Source organism: Nomascus leucogenys, chromosome 8 (assembly GCF_006542625.1).
Source record: "Nomascus leucogenys isolate Asia chromosome 8, Asia_NLE_v1, whole genome shotgun sequence".
Taxonomy (NCBI): domain Eukaryota; kingdom Metazoa; phylum Chordata; class Mammalia; order Primates; family Hylobatidae; genus Nomascus; species Nomascus leucogenys.
This window is the reverse complement of record NC_044388.1, coordinates 89224401-89239498: the sequence shown is the minus strand read 5'-3', so window position 1 is coordinate 89239498 and position 15098 is coordinate 89224401. Positions and strand designations below refer to the sequence as shown.

General features: G+C 41.4%; 2 protein-coding genes across 6 annotated transcripts in view; one reads left to right on the top strand and one right to left on the bottom strand.

Moving 5' to 3' along the window:
* The window catches only part of SLC31A1 (solute carrier family 31 member 1), a 41752-nt gene extending 32728 nt beyond the window's left edge, over window positions 1-9024 (bottom strand). Inside the window, exon 1 of the mRNA XM_030817649.1 lies at window positions 8856-9024. The gene's annotated coding sequence lies outside the window, so the exon portion shown is untranslated. The remainder of the gene's footprint in view (window positions 1-8855) is intronic.
* Window positions 9025-9174: 150 nt separating this feature from the next.
* Window positions 9175-15098, top strand: part of FKBP15 (FKBP prolyl isomerase 15) — a 56534-nt gene continuing 50610 nt past the window's right edge. For all 5 annotated transcript variants that reach the window (XM_030817645.1, XM_030817644.1, XM_030817643.1 and 2 more), the window contains exon 1: window positions 9175-9342. Coding sequence is in view for 4 of the 5 variants with exons in the window: in XM_030817644.1 (XP_030673504.1) it covers window positions 9290-9342 (53 nt within the window). In the remaining variant the exon portion in view is untranslated. The remainder of the gene's footprint in view (window positions 9343-15098) is intronic.

Genomic DNA, 15098 nt, shown 5'->3' with positions numbered 1-15098 from the left:
AATATGTACAATTATTATGTATTAATTAAAAACAAAACAGGCAGGGTATAGTGGCCCATGCCTATAATCCCAGAACTCTGGGAGGCTGAGGTGGAAGGATCTCTTGAGTCCAGGAGTTCAAGACCAGCCCAGGGCCTTGTCTCGACAAAAAATCAAGAAAAGTAGCCAGGCGTGGAGATGCATGCCTGTAGTCTCAGCTATAGGCTGAGGCCATAGGATCTACTTTTGTACTACTTTGGTAGGCTGAGGCAGGAGGATCGCCTGAGCCCGGGAGGTTGAGGCTGCAGTGAGCTGAGATCGCGCCACTGCACTCCAGCCTGGGCGACAGACCAAGACTGTCTCGCAAACAAACGAACAAACAAATCCCCAAAAGATTAGTAATTGTTACGGTATCATACACTTTGTAAAGTTATCACACACTTCACAACCATCCAAAAATTTGGGAAGACAGTAAAACACAGAGACAGGTATTAGTTAGGCTCTCTTTGTTTTATCTTTCCATTTTCACCCCCTACATAAATTGTAATAAACAGCAAATCTTCTGAATGCTCTACTTGGTAAATACTAGTAAACATAGTTGGGAGACAGTCTCCTTTTGTTCTGAGTTTATAATATTCACCTTGCAAATTAGCTTGAATAGTACTACACTGAAAAGCACTAGAAAAATCTACAAGACCATGATGCAGGTGACTTTAGTGAAGTCTGCAATTCAACATAATTTTGGTGAGATTACCTATTCTTGGCTCTTACTTAAGACTTAGTTCCGAATAGTAAGAGATAAAAATTAAGATATTACCAAGAAAATGATACTTTTTCTTTTCCACTAATCATTTTCAGTTAAAGTCTCATAGAAGATCAAAACTAGAACAGTCATCAGTCTGCCCACACTCTTTAACACAGTAATCCCACTTCTAAATATTCATTCTACAGATAAACTGACACATATGTGAAATGTATATGTACAAAGTTACTTATAACAAGATTGTCTGTAATAGCAAAATATTAAAAATACAATCTAAATGTTCATTGACAGGGCACTGATTAAATGAGTTATCATATTTTCATACAATGGAATACTTCGCAGAATAAGAATGAGAACGCTCTTATATACTGATATAGAATGATCTCCAAGATGTATTATGAAATGAAATAAAAGCAGAATATACTGTATGCTATAATTTGTAAAAAACTTAAAAAGGAAACAGAGTATGTACATGTTATTTTTATATACCTATACTATCTGCAGGGGAGTTGGGGGGAAACAACAAAGTTGTTGGTTGAGCCTGGGAGGCAAAATAGGACTGTGGTCCCTGAGGGAAACTGGTCAGAGGTGGGTAGGAGTAAATGAAATACTTTTCACTGGATATCCTTGTGTACTTTTTGAATTACAAACCATGTGAATATATTTCCTATTTAAAAAATTAAATTATCAGTCAGGTGCAGTGGATCACACCTGTAATCCCAGCACTTTGGGAGGCCGAGGCGGGCAGATCACCTGAGGTCAGGAGTTCAAGACAAGCCTGACCAACATGGAGAAACCCCATCTCTACTAAAAATACAAAATTAGCCGGGCGTGGTGGCACATGCCTGTAATCCCAGCTACTAGGGAGGCTGAGGCAGGAGAATCGCTTGAACCCGGGAGGCGGAGGTTGCAATGAGCCGAGATCACACTATTGCACTTCAGCCTGGGGAACAAGAGCGAAACTCCAACTCAAAAAAAAAAAAAAAGTATCATCAAATCCAACTCCTTTATTTTACAGATGTGGAAACTGAGGCTAATGTTATCAAATAATGACACTAATACTCTTTAGTTAGGTGAATCCATAACATCTGCTTCTGATAGAAGGCTCCATAACACTAGACTAACCACTTTCTCCAGCCCCATTTCTCCGGATGGTTTGCTGGGAAGCAGCTAAGCAGGAGGGGTTTCTGAGCTTTACATATCCTGTTCTGGTGGCAAATAACATAGAAGCTCCTATTTCTCTTGCCCACTCCCACGCTTCTGTACAAAGAAGATCAAGTGTACAACTACATTCTTCCAAAGGCCTTTACAAAAGCTTTTATTTGCCTGGTTCTAATAGGACAACTCAAATTTGATATGTCAAGCAAACAAACTGAAAAGGTCTTTTAGTTATGTAATGATAGCAGGGCCTAAGTCCAATGGGGAGTGGATCTCCCAGCTACTTTACTCCATTTCTGTGATACCTTTTGTTGTTGGGTAAGCCACATCCCGGAATAATGTAATCACAAGATGCACCCTTTCATGCTCTTCTTACAGGATCCTTTTGTAGCCTTGACACACTTCCAGTCTGCTAACTGTGCTTTGGTATGATTTATGTGACGATTTCGGTGTTTTCTAGATAGCATCTTAGAGTGGAGAAAGCATGCAGCACTAGGCATCAAAGGCTCTGAGCTCTGGACCCACATTTGCCATATACTAGCCATGTGACATTAAGCAAATCACCAAAATTTGCACAACAGATATTAAAATACCTACGCTGCCAATCTCATAGTATTGTAAGGGTCAAATAAAATATGTTAAATACTTTCCAATTTTAAGTTACAGTAAATATGAAATATAATAGTTTGCTTGCTCATTAGATGACAAAATTAATCTCTGAAAGGAGCTAAGTCACACATAAGGCTCACTTTCAGGTCTCTTGAAGTATACAGCCTTTCACAGTTTGATTTAAACAAAACTAGCTAGTCAGACAAATATACATTGGCAAAGCATTGCTTTAACTGCTTTATTGTTATAATCAAAGGTAGACAATGGTCCTCCTTGTCTAAACTTTGCTTTAGTTATATTATATAGCATTTAAACTGTTTGGATAATAATGTTGTTGGTTTGCCTATGAATAATATTGGGAATTAATATGGTGTAAGACAGAAACTAGAAAACATTTGAACTGTTCCTTTTTATTCAGTAGGAAAATGCAATTAAATATGTTACACAAGATAATAGGAACTTGAATGATTTAATGAAAATGCAGTAGGAGAATGAAAATGAGGCTGGACATGGTGGCTCATGCCTGTAATCCCAGCACTCTAAGAAGCCAGGGTGGGCAGACTGCTTAAGCTCAGGAGTTTGAGACCAGCCTGGGCAACATGGCAAAGCCCTGACTCTATCAAAAATACAAAAAATTAGCTGGGCATGGTGGTGCATGCCTGTAGTCCCAGCTACTCGAAAGGCTGAGATGGGAAGATTGCTTGAGCCTGGGAGACAGAGGTTGCAGTGAGCTGAGATCGTGCTACTGCACTCCAGCCTGGGCAACAGAGCAAGACCCTGTTTCAAGAAAAAGTAAAATAAAAAACAAAAAAATTGTTCAATATCTCAGACAGAGGCTGTATGGTGTGGCAGTAAAAGTACTGGGCTAGGAATTGAAAGAGGTTCTAGATCTGCATTCTAGATCTGACTCTTAGGTCTCATTTGCTGTGCAATTCTGAGGAACTCAGATTATTCTTTCACTATTTATTGCATACCTATCGAATGAAGGTACCATGATGAAACTCTAAGAAACCCATTCTGGTGAAAGAGGGACGCATGTAAATAATTTAAAAATAATGTAAAATGTACTAAGGTATAGATTATGCATAGGGGTTGTGTGAGAGCTCATAAAAAGCCATCAGAAAAGGTAGGAGAGAGGATGCGGGTGTATGAGTTAACAGCATTTCTCTTTCATTTCATAAATTAAATGACTACATTCTAGATGCTCTAAACTGCTTCAAAATTATGTAAACACTCATCATAGTTCTACAATAACTCTTCCATCTAGGGAAATATGTCACCTGTTGCTAGAATTTTGCTCTCTATATGTTCCCTCCGAATCATTTCTCATATTTACTTTTGAGATTCAGGCTTCCATCTTACCATGCTGTATTTCATAATGTCCTAAGCCTACAAAAGCAGGTTGTATACAAAAGCCTAGGGCCATTGTGTAAAGGAAAAGAGGTAGGGTGGACCCTTCTCAACCCTTTCCTTCTCTGCAGGGCTTTGCATTCCTAAGGATGGGCCCCTCCTCTGCTTGGGGATGTTACCTAAATCATAAAATGATATTACTCAAAGCAATGGAACTTCAAAAGCATTTCCTTCCCAGGCCCTACTATAAGATTTCTTTTGGCATAAACTGTTCATTGTAATGTATTAAGTATCAGACTTTTGATGACTTGTCATACTTAAGTCACAAAAACTACATACAACTTTTAAGTTTTTAAAATGGCTTTAAGAGCTGCATGTGGGAGTACAGGCATCAGGAACCCCTTACCCCTTCCTTCCCTTTTCCCCAGTCAGGCCTGCCCTGTCCGCTTTAAAATGCAGTTATTTGGGTGATGCTTTGTTACTAACTTATCTGACAACTGCTTGTTGAAATCAACTTGTCACTGTAAACACTTTGCTTTCCTTCTTTCTTTTTTTTTGAGATGGAGTCTCGCTCTGTCGCCCAGGCTGGCACACAGTGGCGTGACCTCAGCTCACTGCAACCTCCGCCTCTCCAGAGCTCAAGCAATTCTCGTGCCTCAGTCTCCTGAGTAGCTGGGACTACAGGTGCCCGCCACCATGCCTGACTAATTTTTGTATTTTCAGTAGACACGGGGTTTCACCATGTTGGCCAGGCTGGTCTCGAACTCCTGACCTCAGGTGATCTGCCTGTGCTGGGATTACAGGCGGGAGCCACCACACCTGGCCGAACACTTTGCTTTTCTAGTGATAATTATATCATCTTTCTCTCTTGTAGCACTTCTGGTGGGAAAGGTGCAAAAAGGAATTAACAGTAGAGATGAGTCTCTGATTCCTAAGTCCTTCTCTACCAAGACTTCCAAGTTGGAAACGAGGTAGAGAAAGACTTAGGAATCAAAGACTCTTATGAGTATGGTATCTACTTTCAAAACAGTCATTTCATTTTATTCACATTCAGTACGGAAACTTTATTTTTCTCAATTCAAAATTGAGATTATAATCCAAAGGAAAGCTGAATTGAAAATTTTAACAGATTAATACCAGTGCCCCAAGTGGTGTTTACCATGCCTTCACAACAACCTCATGTTCTAGGGGCCATTAGAAAATGAAGTGGTTACTGACATGGAATGGAGCTAGGTAAATGTAAGTTTTTACTGCATACACTCCTAAGCCATTTGAACTTTTTTACATCAATCATGCCATTTGGAATAAAAAATTCCACTTCATACTGAGCTAAGTACAAACTTGTCACCTTGACCTTCAAGGTATTTGACAAATATGGTCTTGGATTCCTTTTCAATTTTAATCCATTACTTTCTTTTGTGAACTGTTGCCTTACACTCTTAGCAAACTATCCCACAGAACTCTCTTATCCAATTTAACTGACATCACACCACTAGGCTATTCTCCAACGTGATGGGAACAACACTTCTGGTTCCCCCTCTGTGAAGTGTGCTTATCAATGGTGACAGTGTGTTTATTCACAAACCAATTTATGCCAGTTGTGCTTATTATTGAAAGTATGTAAATACAATCTAAAGCAATGAAGTATAAATGAGAAGAGAAAAATGACAGCAGCAATTAACACTGACTACTTACTACCTGCCAGGCATTGTTCTAAATGCTTTACATGAATTAATTCCTATAATATTCACAAGAAACCTAGAAACGGATACTACCATTATGCCTGTTTTACAAAGGCAGAAACTGAGTAACTTGCCTATGGCCTATACAACTAATAAGTGGCAAAGCAATTTGGCTCCAGAGCTCAAGTACTTAACTACTGTACTATATAGCCTCTCTAGTAGTTGTTTCTAAAAAACCACATTGAATGCTTTGGAAAGACTAGATAAAAGTGAGCATACAAGGCTGGGTGCGTTGGCTCACACCTGTAATCCTAGCACTTCGGGAGGCCAAGACGGGCAGATCACCTGAGGTTGGTAGTTCCAGACCAGCCTGACCAACATGGAGAAATCCCGTCTCTACCAAAAATACAAAATTAGCCGGGCATGGTGGCGCATGCCTGTAATCCCAGCTACTCGGGAGGCTGAAGCAAGAGAATTGTTTGAACCCGGGAGGTGGAGGTTGTGGTGAGCCGAGATCGTGCCATTCCATTCTAGCCTGGGCAACAAGAGCGAAACTCCATCCCCCAAAAAAGAAAAGTGAGCATACAGATAACACATAAACTTGCTGTTAGGTGTGGGAGACAACAGAAAAGGCTGGAAGGACATTTCATAAACACCTAGAAAGATTCTGCAGTGAGACTGCTTTGCAAGTGACTTTAAGTATTCATTCCATGTTAAAAATACCATAGATAATGTAGGCCAGGGGCTAGCAAGCTCTTGCTATAAAGGACCAAAAGTAAACATTTTAGATGTTGCAGGCCATGTGGTTTCTGTTGCAACCACAAATACTCAATTCTGCCTTGTAGGGTGAGAGTAGTCATAGACAATACATAAACAAATGAGCAAGGCTGTGTTCTAATAAAGCTTTACTTACAAAAACAGGCAACAGGGTCCTACACTCCAAGAAAAGGCTCAGGCCTTATGTTAAAAGAATGGCAAAAGAATGTTTATGTGTTCGTTAAAATGTTATGAATATAACTATTATCTGTATGATTCCCTGCTTTAACTTACCTCTTCAGTTAACCAACTAATGGCCCTAAGTCTGCTTTCAGTGACTGAGTGAATAGAATGTTATAAATCCTCTAGAATCTGCATTTAATTCATATTCTTATCATTATACCTGATATAACTTGCTTATAACTTTAAACTACTAATTTTAAAATGCATGCATCAGTACAGATTAGTATGGGTATACTCGTATATAAAGACTGTCACCTCTGTTGCAAAATTGCTGATAATTTGAAAAGAATTATTAAAATTGCTGCTTCCCTGAGGGAGTAAGGGGGGTGGAGGGTGGAGAAAAAAAATTGCTGCTTCCTGGCCAATCTTCAGGGGGTTGACAATACATTTTATGAATATTCTAAAAGTTGTATACTTAAGCAAAACAAATAAACAAAAATGCTTACTTTAAACTTGAGATCAAGGTTGTGCCTTACTTACCTTTGTATCCTCAGCAGTTACTCAGTAGAAGTACAGGTCTAATCCACTCATTTTACAGTGTTTAGGGAGCCTGGCCCAAACTCGGAGTGAGTTATAAGGGCTGGGACAGGAATTCAGATTTCCTGATTCCTAGTCCAGTATTACCAATCTGAAGATACACGAATTTAAGAAGACAGTGGCTTTCTTTTTTTTTTTTTTTAGGTGCACCCAGTCCTGCAGTTCAAAGCCTGGGAAGACTCACCATCATCTTCCTCCTCCTCATACTGCTAATGAGAATCAGCAGCTGTGTTTCTACAGTGATAATCTGAGTATGCATGTTCGTGATGTTCCAATCACCAAAAAGGCTATTGATTTTAGGATTCCTGAGTACCTACAAAAGCTACTTAAACATCCAGGATAAAAACAGCTCCACCCAAGAATACAAGAGTTCAAATATTCCCTTGGCCATTTTTTTTTTTTTTAAAGGAAAGGCTGGAAGGACATTTCATAAACACCTAGAAAGATTCTGCAGTGAGACTGCTTTGCAAGTGACTTTAAGTATTCATTCCATGTTAAAAATACCTTAGATAATGTTGGCCAGGGGCTAGCAAGCTCTTTCTGTTAAACATTTAGATGTTTCGGTGCTGCAATCACAGTGACCAGTGTTGGGGAGAGGGATTAGAAAGTGCCATGGTACTTAATCCAGTTATTCCCCCAACACCTCCAAGAGGTAGCCAAGTTCACACACTAAACAGAGCTACTGCAACAGTTCTAGTGCTAGTCCTTAGATTCTAGTTCCAGTTCCGGTTCTAGTGCTTAGATTCCAGTTGCATCATTCCAACTGTGAGCCTTCGCTGCTTTAACATCTTTGCCAGGAGGTGCAAAGTTCTCTGGGAGGGAGCTACCAATCATTTCGCTTCGATTTCATACTGACAGATTGAAATATTCACGTAAGGGACACCTGTAGTACCAACCTGACTGTGAGGGGAAGCCCAAAAACTCCAGTGAGTCTGTGGACGCTAAGCTGGGACACTATCTCCTTAGCCACACCTTGTCTAAGCCAGGACTACCCCAGGATTGCTTCGAGAATGATACCAGGTTAACCAAAGAAATACTTATGTAAGATACAGATAGGGTGGAAACTGGAGGCAGAGGAGTCCGCCACAATTGATGTTGATTTAGGACTGTCGTAGGGAATCCCACGCCAAGGTTGGGCTGGGGATGTGTCTGCCTCCAAAGTATCCTCCTTTCCATCACACACTGCCAGAATATCCTAGCTCTTCTGCACCTCACCCGCGTAGAATACAGGTGGACTCTAGAAAGGGGACTTTTCTCGAGGTGTATGCTACAGTCTTTCAATAGTGACTCTGTAAGGGCACACAGTGCTTAAGGGCTGGTAAGGTTCTTGTTCACCCACTAGCTCACTATGTCCTGAATCAAAGGACGAGGAAACCAGTCTCAGTCTGCCCTTTACTCTTTGTGACCTCGGACTAGTCACCCGGGTGCTTAGTTCCTTCCTCTCCCTGTCTGTAAATTCTGAGATTACGAGGAGGCCGAGATTGAAATCGATGGCCTCTGAGCTCTAAAAGCTTCTGGACCAGCCGGCACACGGAAGCACTGGACAAATGGCCGGTTGCATACAGGGGGAAACTGAGGCACCAAGCACCCTGGCCCAAGGTCACTCTGGCTATGCCACTGCAGGGGCCGGGCCGAAGCCCAAGTCTTTAACCCTCCAGTCCCGAGCTCTTTCTCCTTCCGCGGAGCTGAGGAGAGCGGCGAGGAGGGTCCTTGTCCCGCTGGGGAAAGGACGGTACCCATGCACAGGGATGCGAGAGAGGGGCCAGGAGAAGCCTTACCTTCCCAGGTCGAGTCCAGCCACTAGCGCCTCTCTCTCCGAATCTTAACCCGTCACCCCCTCACGACTCCTCGAACGGCCCCTCCACTTCTACCCGGCTCGACGTGTCCACGACCGCCACCGAGGCCGAGGATTTCCCGCCCCCTCCCGCCCCCTAGCATTACCGACCAATCCCTGCAAGGGGCTGTGAAGCTCCGCCCCGCTGCGGGCTGGAGGGGCCTGACGTCACGCGGCGCGCGTGCCCGCGCGAGCCTCTCATTTGCCTTTGCCCCACCTTCTCCAGAGCCCAGTCTACTTTCGATCCAGAGACCGTACGGGAGTTCGCCCTGCCGGAAAGCAGCACGCCGCCGCGGCATTTTACGACGTCGGCGGTGACAGGCCCTGGGACTCTGGGAATACCCACTTCCTCCCCGCAGCCCGGTGAAAGCCAACGCAATGTTCGGTGCGGGGGACGAGGACGACACCGATTTCCTCTCGCCCAGCGGCGGGTGAGTGACTGAGAAGTATGCGCTGGAGGGCGTGGCTGAGAGATACAGGCGGATTGTTGGAGGGGGGTCGATCTCTTCTCAGGCCTTTTCCCAACTTCCGGGGGGAGACCCTTGCCATATTCCGGTGCTCTACACCCCTCAGAATCTGGGCAGAGCTTGCAACTGTGCTGACTCTGCCGATCTGAGGTTCGGGACCCGGCATCTCTCTTGGCGGGAAGATAACCGTGGGTTTGCCTTTTGCATTCTGGGTCACAATTTCTCCGGTGAAATGGGAATGATTGCTGATGAGACTTCCTGCCTCTGAATTTTTGTAGGAGTCAGCTGGGGCTGATATGAGACTTCTTTTCTCTGTGGAGAAGGCGATGACACTTTAGAACCAGGCCTTGGTGGGTCAGCTCTAGCATTCTTCAAGGCCCAGCTCGGATGTCACGTTTTGGATGCTTTTCCTTCTCCTGCAGCCTCAGGCAGAATGAATTGCTTTCTCTTCCTTAGTCCTACAGCTAGGTGTGTTTGTCTCTATTCTTGTACCCCGAACCTATTAGATTATGACTCCTCACCGGACAGGGACTGCTTATGTTGTTCATTTCTGTCTAGCACCCAGCATGGTACCTAGCACATAGTGAGTGCTCAGGAAGTGGCTGTTGAATGAATAATAGCTGCGAAATTGCACTTTGTAAAGTTTAAAGCTTAAAACCAACGTAACAGACTTCTGTCATTCTCCAGTTTCCCCGAGCATTATATTAATATATACCAGCCTGGAATAGAAATCTTTAAAGAGAGGAAGGGTTTTGTCTCTTTTAGGAGTCAGTTTAGCCTTTTCCATTGTGTTGTGCCAGTGGACAGCTTGACTTCCTGCAAACTTGTGAGCTACCAAGCTCTGATCATTGCAGAGCTTTTCTTTGAACATATGCTTAACAAGTTTTGTGCGTGCTGAAGAATGTACTGGAAAAATGACAAATACACCACATATGCCCCTTGTTCTGCTAAATGCTAAGAGGTTACAAAAATGCTTAAACTGCTGTGCCTGCCCTTAAGTTGCTTCCAGATCTGTTGGGCCATGTGGTTTCTGTTGCAACCACAAATACTCAATTCTGCCTTGTAGAGTGAGAGTAGTCATAGACAATACATAAACAAATGAGTTAGTAGATGAATGACCATAAAATGACACTGGCCTTCTTTTGTCCTTAAATAGGAACTTTTGATTTACACCGAATAGCTGTATATTACCTATCCTTAAGTCTTTTCACTCTGACCACTCTGTTCCCTTCCTACCCCGTCTTTAGATGGCCTGCATTCACTTAGTTCCACTTTGAGTTCTTGCCGTTTCTCATTTATTTTACAGTTAAGCTGTGCTTTGGTTCCTTTTTTCCCTATTCCACTTTAAGTTCGCATTCTTCACTATGTGAAAGTAGTTGGGAGAAGTCTGTAATGTTAGGGCTCCCAATTTTCAAGCAACAATCAGTCCAAGCTGACTGAAAATTATGGGATAGGTAATGACAGTCATGTGCTCTTTTCCAGATTCCGGGCCAGAGATAAATTCTTGGTGGCTCAACTATTCTTTTTTCCTGAGCAGGCTTCTCAAGGATCTGAGACACTTGAATTCTAGGCATGTGACTGTGCTCCTAGACATAGACAACAGCTAATTTATGATAAAAGACATACTAAGGAAAGTTATAGTTTATTTTTGTTCCCCATGGTTATCAGGAAAACCAAATCAAATTTAACACTGAGAATACAGAAAGTTTCACCAAAATTCTCTGATTTAGCTATTCCTTTTTTGGTTTTCTCTAAGGAAGTAGAACATATGACAGTGAATGCTGCAGCTACTTTTCACTTCCTCTTTTATAGCCATATATTACTATAAGTAGACTTGCTTAAGTTCCAAGTCTCTTGATTTAAACACATGACTTGCTTGATTTCATTAAGGATATTCAAGCCTAATAGAAGTGGGGGTATCTGATAATCTGCCTTCTGAGTTTCTAGGCCTCTTAGAGTTTACTATTAATCTAGAAGTAGTAATCAGGAGGCTTGCTTTTGTTTCTTAGTTTGTTTTAGCCCATTCCTCACCGCTGTGGGAAGTAATAGTAATGAAGTAATAGTACTTGGCTTCAGCTAATCCAGATAGGAATAAGGCACAGTTTCTGTCCCTAAGAAACTTTTATTTTAGTAGTAGACTAAAATCAATCCAGGAATAATAATCACAAAACATTTTTAAGGGGCCAATTATGTATATGTTTGTTTTAGATTATAAAGGTATGCGTAGGCAGATCTGATTAGCATAGTAATGATAAATCACCAGTCTAAAGATGGTAAAAAGATAAATTAGCTGATCGTCAGAAAGCATTTTAAGTTCTGTAAAAGATAGGAAAAAGCCTAGTTTCTAATATTGATTCTGTCCCCAGTTAGGAATGTGACTTTGGACAGATTATCTTCCATCCTTGTCCCTCCATACCCCAACCTATTCAATAATGAGGTTTAACCTAGATAAACTTTGAGACCTTTCCCAGTTCTATAGTTTTAATGTTAATGCTAATAACAGTTTATGGTTGCAGGTCAACTTGCATGTCAATCAAGCATGCTTCCACCCTTGCAGGGGTATCTGAGTTGAACCACATTTTGAGATAATAGGATGTGTTCACAAGTATATAAATACATACTCTGTGCTTACTTAATGCCATACACTGTTCTAAGAAATACATAGACATTATTGTATTTATTCCTCCCTTGTACTCTATGAAATAATTTTACCTACTCTGCCCATTTTACAAATGAGAAATGTATATATATATAAAATTGTGTTTACTCCTCTCTATGAGATACTATTAACTATTATATCCATTTTACAAATGGGAAAGGCTCAGAGAGGTAAGTTGCCCAAGATCATGCAGCTAGAAAGTAATGGAGCCTGGATCTGAAATCAGGTAGGCAGATTCCACCAGACCTGCCTGTGTGCTATTGTTGTTATTATTGCAATGGATGTTTGATGTCAGTTTGTTTAAAAAACTATTAATACTTTAACAACAAAAAGAATCTCTGTTTATGAAAATACATTGATACAGTATAAATGCATGTGTTTTTGTTTTTGATGAGAAAGAAAAGTAATATAAAACTGAGGTGAGGTGAGGTCCTTGGCGACTAAATGCATTGTCTAACATTTTTTTTAATATAGCTAATTCTGTCATGACTTTTCCTATGAATTATAAACATAGACTCAAGTCCAGAGTCAGCAAGCTCATTCTTGCTAACATAGGGAGATTTTGTACATTTGAGAGTTCCTTAGTAGTGGAAAAATCTAATTATTTATTTTTGTTTATTTATTTATTTTTTTGAGACAGGGTTTTGCTCTGTTGCCCAGGCTGGAGTGCACTGGTGCAGTCATGGCTCACTGCAGCTTCGAACTCCTGGGCTCAAGCAATCCACTTGCCTCAGTCTCCCAAGTAGCTGGGACTACAGACGCATGCCACCACGCCTGGCTAATTTTTAATTTTTTGTACAGATGGGTTCTTGCTATATTGCTCAGGCTAGTCTTGAACTCCTGGCCTCAAGCAGTCCTCCTGTCTCAGCCTCTGAGAGTGAGCCACCATGCTCTGCTAGAAATTTACAAGTAACTTATCTCCCAAGTTGATGTAGAGTCCATTAAAGATATTAATAGAAAATGGGGCCGTGCATGGTGGTTCATGCTTGTAATCCTGGCACTTTGGGAGGCCAAGGCAGGCGGATCATGAGGTCAGGAGTTCGAGACCAGCCTGGCCAACACAATGAAACCCCATCTCTACAAAACTACAAAAATTAACTGGGTGTGGTGGCAGGTGCCTATAATCCCAGCTACTCAGGAGGCTGAGGCAGGAGAATTGCTTGAATCTGGGAGGCAGAGGTTGCAGTGAGCCAAGGTCGTGCCACTGCACTCCAGCCTGGGCGACAAAGCTAGACTCCGTATCATTAAAAAAAAAAAAAAAAAAAAGGCTGGGCGTGGTGGCTCACACCTGTAATCCCAGCACTTTGGGAGGCTGAGGCAGGCGGATCACCTGAGGTCAGGAGTTCAAGACCAGCCTGGCCAACGTGGTGAAGTCCCATCTCTACTAAAAATACAAAAACTAGCCAGGCATGGTGGCAGGCGCCTGTAATCTCGGGTGCTCAGGAGGCTGAGACAGGAGAATCGCTTGAACCCTGGAGGTGGAGGTTGCAGTAAGCCGAGATCCTGCCATTGCACTCCAGCCTGGACGCCAAGAGCAAAATTCTGTCTCAAAAAAAAGAAAAAGAAAGAAAATGGAATTAATCTGAAAACTAATTAGGTTGACCTGGCTTTTGGATTGACTTTAGTCTTCAGTTGGCTGGTCTTTAGAACATCTATGGAAACACAGTTCACTTGTGACACTCTTGTCTTTCCTTTTAAGAAAGGCTATACCTGCAAAATTAAAACAGCAAGCCCAATACCCATGGCTTACTGAAGTTAACAAGGACATTCATTTCTTATCAGTAATCTGTGCATAAGCTGTGTTATCTTAACTAGGTGCTAAGCTTTGTACATTTTTCACTGTGTTAAAGACAGTGAAACCCAACTCTTCCAGAATCTTATTCCTTTAGGCAATTTGCCCGAAATTTCCTGCCTGAAAGGACAAATCTTGCTCTATTCTAAATTCCATAAGCATTTGTTGATGTCTTTTTAGGCCAGCGCTGCTCTCACTCAAGCATTGCATTTACAATCTCATTTAAACCCCTTAGTCCTTTACAGTAGGCATTTTTGGCCTATTTACAGGAAACTTAAACTTACACTAGACTACTTTGTGAAAAGAAGGTAATAGTTTCAAGTCATATCAAATTTATTTTGTAAAATGCTAGTGCATATTTCTCTATACATAAAACTTGTTTTAAAAAAACCTGAAAAGCCAAAATAACTTGTCGGGAAGTTTCAATGTTTACTTCACCTAAACTAAGGATGCCTTTGGAGAAGAGGCACTCAGAGCCAGACTAGACTTTGAATTCATTTATTGAGCCTGTTACATACCAGACCCTGGGCATACCTCTTTTTTTTTCTTTTTTTTTTTTCTGTTTGCTTTATTGTGCCATGCAGGTTTTTTTTTTTTTTTTTTTTTTTTTTTTTTTTTTTTTACAAAATAAAGGTTGTGGCCAACCCTGTGTTGAGCGAGTCTATTGGCATCATTTTGCCAACAGCAAAATTGCTCCCTTCGTGTCTCCGTGTCACATTTTGGTAATTCTCTTAATATTCAAAAATGTTCTCTTGGTCAGTTGCAGTGGCTCACACCTATAATCCCAGCATTTTGGGAGGCTGAGGCGGGTGGATCACTTGAGGCCAGGAGTTTGCGACCAGCCTGGCCAACATAGCAAAACCCTGTTTCTACTAAAAAATACAGAAATTAGCAGGGCATGGTGGTGCACGCCTGTAATCCTAGCAATTTGGGAGGCTGAGGCATGAGAATCGCTTGAACCCAGGAGGCTTGAACCCAGTGAGCTGAGATTGTGCCACTGTACTCCAGCCTGGGCAACAGAGTGAGACTGCATCTCAAAAAAAAAAAAAAATATATATATATATATACACATATATACATATATATACACACACATATATATTCACACACACACACATATATATATACACACACACATATATCCTCTGAATATTTCAAACTTTTTCAGTGGTATTATATCTGTTACGGTGTGATCTTTGGTGTTATTGTAATTGTTGTTGCCACAAACCATGCCCATATAAAAATAGTGAAATTAATTGATAAATGTTG